We start from the raw sequence: 4,842 nt of genomic DNA on the forward strand, positions 1-4,842 counted from the left end.
AGGACTAACTGACTCACTCACTCACTGACTCACTGACTGACTGACTGTCTCACTGACTGACTGAAGGACTGACTCACTCACTCACTGACTCACTGACTGACTGACCAGGTATTTTGCTTCACTTACAAACTCTTGGACTTCTTCCTCTTTAGCCGATGGTCTCTGTACTCTTCACCCTGAAATAACAAAACTACTATAAGACTTTATCACACTGGTCCCTACTGGTCCATACTGCTTCATAGTGGTCTATAGTGGTCCACCATGCTGGTCCATAGTGATTTATTTCTGTCTCTTCTGGATTCTGCTGGTCTATGTTGGCCTGGAACGGTCTTTATAGGTCTGTGCTGATCAGTAATGGACTTGCAGGTCTGAATTTGTCCGTGCTGGTCATTAGAGTTGTGTACTGGTCTTTGGGTCAGTGTGTTAGGACAGCTTTGAGAGTCTATGTTGGTAAAACCAAATCCAGATATTGCTCTCTACCTTGGTGCCGTTGAGCAGAAGCAGCATGTGTTGCAGAGACACCCCCTCCTTGGTCAGGTGTTTCCTTAGAGTCTGAGGGGAGGGAGGACTTGGGGTGGGGCTTGAGGCAAGGCTGAGGTCAAAGGTCGCTGTGCGAGTCAAGCGGTGAATGGTACTGTCAGACAGGAAGCGTGGAGATCGTGGTTCCTGCAGCAAAGAGCCCTCAGAGAGGGAGCGGCGCAGAACTGAAACAAAGGAGACAACTGATTCATCAATCAGTTCATGAACCTGGATCAGTGAATTCACATCAGTCCAGCAGCTTGAACTGATTCAAATCTGATTAGAACGATACTCTTGGTTCTTTCTGCTGCTACTTAGCCACATTATCCAGCTGTGCCACACCTGTCTAAACCTGTTCACGCTTGTTCAGAGCTGACAGGAAAGTGTTTTCAGAGTAACTTGTGGTCTCAGACTCTACATGTGGCTACAGTCAGCTGAGCAGCAAACAACCTGAGGTTCATATTGATGTCTGAACGTTTGTACTTCAAACCTCTGAGTTCACGAAGCTGCAGTTGTGGGCCTTCGACTCTTCTAACAGCTGCTAACGTCTTCAGCCTACTGATGTATAAATTAAACCAAAAGCTTTAAAAATGTTCTCTAACTGAACCACTGAAACGGTCTGACCTAAAAGAAACTTTTAACTCTTCTTCACAGCGTTCAAATGTATTTGACCGCTTCAGCTTTTTTCAGCCTTTTGTTTTCCCAGAAAGTTTTACTCCATTAACAGAACCAACCTGCAGGTCTGGAGGTGAACTCCTCATCACTGCCTTCCTCCTCCTCATCGCGCTCCTCCTCTTCTTCATACTCATTCTTTAGGTCGAAGAGGTGGGGGCTGCTCAGGAGGCCCTGCCCAGCGACACCTCCCACACTGTCTGAAGTTTCAGAGGTGCTCTCCCCCTCCCCCTGCTGCCGCTCCTCGACCTCCTCTTCCCATCTCCTCTTCATTCTTCCTTCTTCTTCGGTTTCCCCTCTCTCTTTCCAGACAGGACTCCTCAGAGTGGAGCAGGTGGATGAACGAGGTGGGCAGATGTATGGAGGAGGAGAGGAGATGGTCCTGGAGGTAGGTGAGGAGGAGATGAACACAGATGCACAGGAGAGAGGAGGTAGAGGAGGAGTGGTCGAAGCAGATAGGAGGGATACACAGGAGCAAGGAGAGGGGGCGGTAGGTCTTTGGGGGTCACAAAGGGTGGCGTAAGGAGAAGATGGATGATAAAGGAGGTCAGACTGTCCAAGAGAGAGGAGGCCAAAATCTGAGGGGAGGTCTGAGAGCTGCGGGGGAGAAGAAGAAATGCCAGTTCATCCTAAAAATTACGGTAGTTTAATGTGTTTAATTTTCCTTTCCAGTAGAACAGATTTATAGTTTCAGAGACAGAGAACAACCCAGATCCTGGTTTACATAAACTTGATCTGGACTTTCATAAAGAGAAGTTGTTGTGCTGATGATGAAACTGAACAAATGGCGGTCAGTGAAAGAATCATGAACAGAAAGGAGCGTGTTCTACCTGCTGGCTGCGGCCGATCTCTGTGGAGACCAGCTGAAGTTGGATATTGTCATGAAGACAGAGGCTGACCCGAACCTTCTGCTCAATACTGAAAGCCTCCAAACTGAAGAGACAGCGCCAGCAGCTCTGAGAGCTCTGCAGGAAGTAGATGTGGAGCGGCTGTGATGACACTGAAATCAACAGCAAACAAACATCAAATCCTGGCTTTTGATTGGCTGAGAGAGGTCAATTCACACCAGCATCAATGTTTCATCTAGTGACAGTCTATCAAGTTATACAGAGTCAAGAATATACAAAACTGATAAGTTTTACAAACAACTTTGTTGCTAGTTAGGTTGAAAATATGAGTTCCTGTGTGACTCCCATAACTTTGTTGTGAAAGGAAAATGGACACGGGTACAATGAGGAGATCCACATTATCAGGCTCTTAAATAACATAAAACATTTCATAGAATATCCCATGTTAAATAAATCTTCTTCAGTTGTCAAACTTCAGCTGTCAACCAAACAAATTTTTTTTTTTCAAATTGTACGCCTCTTTTATGATTGCCTATTGTGGTCGTTGTTATCCACTGTTGTCATCACTGTTTGTTAAAAATTCAGGTCTCTCTTGTAAATGAGTCCCCAAGGCTCAGTGGGATTAACCTGTAGAAATAAAGGTTGAATGAAAAAAACTCTAGGTCCCTTGGTTATTTATGAGACAGAAATCGCTCAACAATTTTGGCGCCCCCTGTGGGGCCAGGATAACAACCTTTCAAAAAGAACTAAAACTGTTCAAAAGCTAAAACACGAGAAAAAGACAGAAATGAATGTGATCTGCATCCTCAGTACAGATTAGAATGAATTCAACTGAAGATTATCCTGAATAGATGTCAACACTGTCAATCTGGGCGATGATTCCATGTTTATTCCAGCCTCCTAGAGGTCTATGCCAGGGTACTACTGCAGAACTTGCAAATGACAGTCCAATGATGTGTTTTTGAGTGCTTTTAGCTGACGGGAGAGTTCTGGGCAGACCCACACATTACAGTAAATATCTCTCAGTGGCACAATCCAGTAAGTAATGGAAGAGACATGATGACAACAGCTCCTCCTGGACAGAGCCACACTGCAGCAGTAATATGTTACCTTCTCTGAGCTGGACTGTGTTCAGGTACAGTGGACTCTGTAGGACATTACAGCGCCCGGCTTCATCCTCTCTGGTAAACAGCAGCAGATCACTGTAAATCAACACTGTGACCTGAAACACAGACACACACATGAAATAAATGTGAGTGTAAAACTGTTGGCAAAATACCCCACACACAGAACCACAATGAAAATCCCAAAGTATTAATTGGATTTACATCTACAACTGACGACTCTTTAGAGTCAACCCAATCTGAGATGGCTGCCACAGCCAGCTTTCAAAACACAAAAAGGCAATTATAACAAAATATTGATCTAAAATTTGATGTAGTAGTAGCTGAGAGTCATTTGTAAACATACTGTGTGCGGCACATCCCATGAGCTCACACAAAATTTTACAGTTTGACCAGAACGGCTCCAACGCGGTCATTTCTCAACCACAAGATGAGCTTTATCTAAAACTCATGAAAAAGCCATGGGTGATAAGCATTTCTTCTCAGGAATGCTAACCTTTTGATTCTACAACAGGAGGATTTTGTTGGTACATGTATACTGTAAATGTGTTAAAATCTCTCTCATTAACGTTAACCTAAAGAACACATTCAACGGCAGGAGATTTTTAACCAGCACTTTACTTGCAAGGACCCATTCAAGACAGATTACAAATATGATCATTACGAACGACGAGAGTGCCTACAGAGATGAGGTGAAATCACTGACCAGCTGGTGTCAGGAAAACAACTCCTCTCTACATGTCAGCAAAACAAAGGAGATGATAGTGGAATATGCAGGTGAAGATTCTCAGTCATCCAGGACATGATGAATTAAAAAAAGCGTTCAATACAAAAACAACTGGACTTTAAGATGATAGTGGACTTCAGGAAACAATGTGGAGGTCAGCACTCCACCATCAACATTAACAACACTGAGGTGGAGCAGGTCAGCAGCTTCAAGTTTCTCTGTGTTCACATTACTGAGGATCTGTCCTGGACTTTACTTACTTTCAGACACTGTGGTCAAGAAAGTCCAACATACACTCTACTTCCTAAGAAGACTAAAGAAGTTTGGTATGAACACCAGCATCCTCACCAACTTTTACAGGTGCACCATTGAGAGCCTGCTGACAGGCTGCATCACAGGGTGGTACGTGAACTGCACCAGTCAGAGCAGAAAGCTCTACAGAGGTGGTGCAAACAGCAGAGGACATCACTGGTAGCAGTCTCCACACCATCCAGGACATCTACCACAGCTGATGTCTGCGTAAAGCACGCAGCATCACTAAGGACCACACCCACCCAGCACAAGGACTCTTCCTTCTACTCCCCTCAGGCAGACGATACAGGAGTCTGTCATCACGTACAAAAAGACTAAAGGACAGTTATTGTCCACAAGCTGTCAGATTACTGAACTACTGATAATAATACTGAAAATTTTAAAATAACATTGCGCCAAGTCTCATCTGTGACAACTAATATGTTTATTGCTGCTGTACTATGTGGCTGTATCATGTATGCCACTACCTTACCGTCATAATTCATCTCAATGTCACTACCTATGCAATAACCTGTCACACAACCTGTGTATATGTTAGTTATGTGCAATATCTATCTATCACTCTATCTATCACTCTATCTATCACTCTATCTATCACTCTATCTATCTATCTATCTATCTATCTATCTATCTATCTATC

The 4,842-nt window shown here is 43.9% G+C and overlaps 1 protein-coding gene across 1 annotated transcript in view; it reads right to left on the bottom strand.

The window, feature by feature from the left end:
• Window positions 1–4,842, bottom strand: part of LOC119413734 (regulator of G-protein signaling 3) — a 60,599-nt gene that overhangs the window by 2,142 nt on the left and 53,615 nt on the right. The window contains exons 20-24 of the mRNA XM_037680790.1: window positions 3,150–3,261; window positions 2,022–2,191; window positions 1,254–1,788; window positions 481–704; window positions 127–176 (exon numbers count right to left, since the gene is read on the bottom strand). Of these exons, the coding sequence (XP_037536718.1) occupies window positions 127–176; window positions 481–704; window positions 1,254–1,788; window positions 2,022–2,191; window positions 3,150–3,261 (1,091 nt within the window). The remainder of the gene's footprint in view (window positions 1–126; window positions 177–480; window positions 705–1,253; window positions 1,789–2,021; window positions 2,192–3,149; window positions 3,262–4,842) is intronic.

The sequence above is a fragment of the Nematolebias whitei genome, chromosome 8 (assembly GCF_014905685.2).
Source record: "Nematolebias whitei isolate Nwh7 chromosome 8, NemWhi1, whole genome shotgun sequence".
NCBI lineage: Eukaryota > Metazoa > Chordata > Actinopteri > Cyprinodontiformes > Rivulidae > Nematolebias > Nematolebias whitei.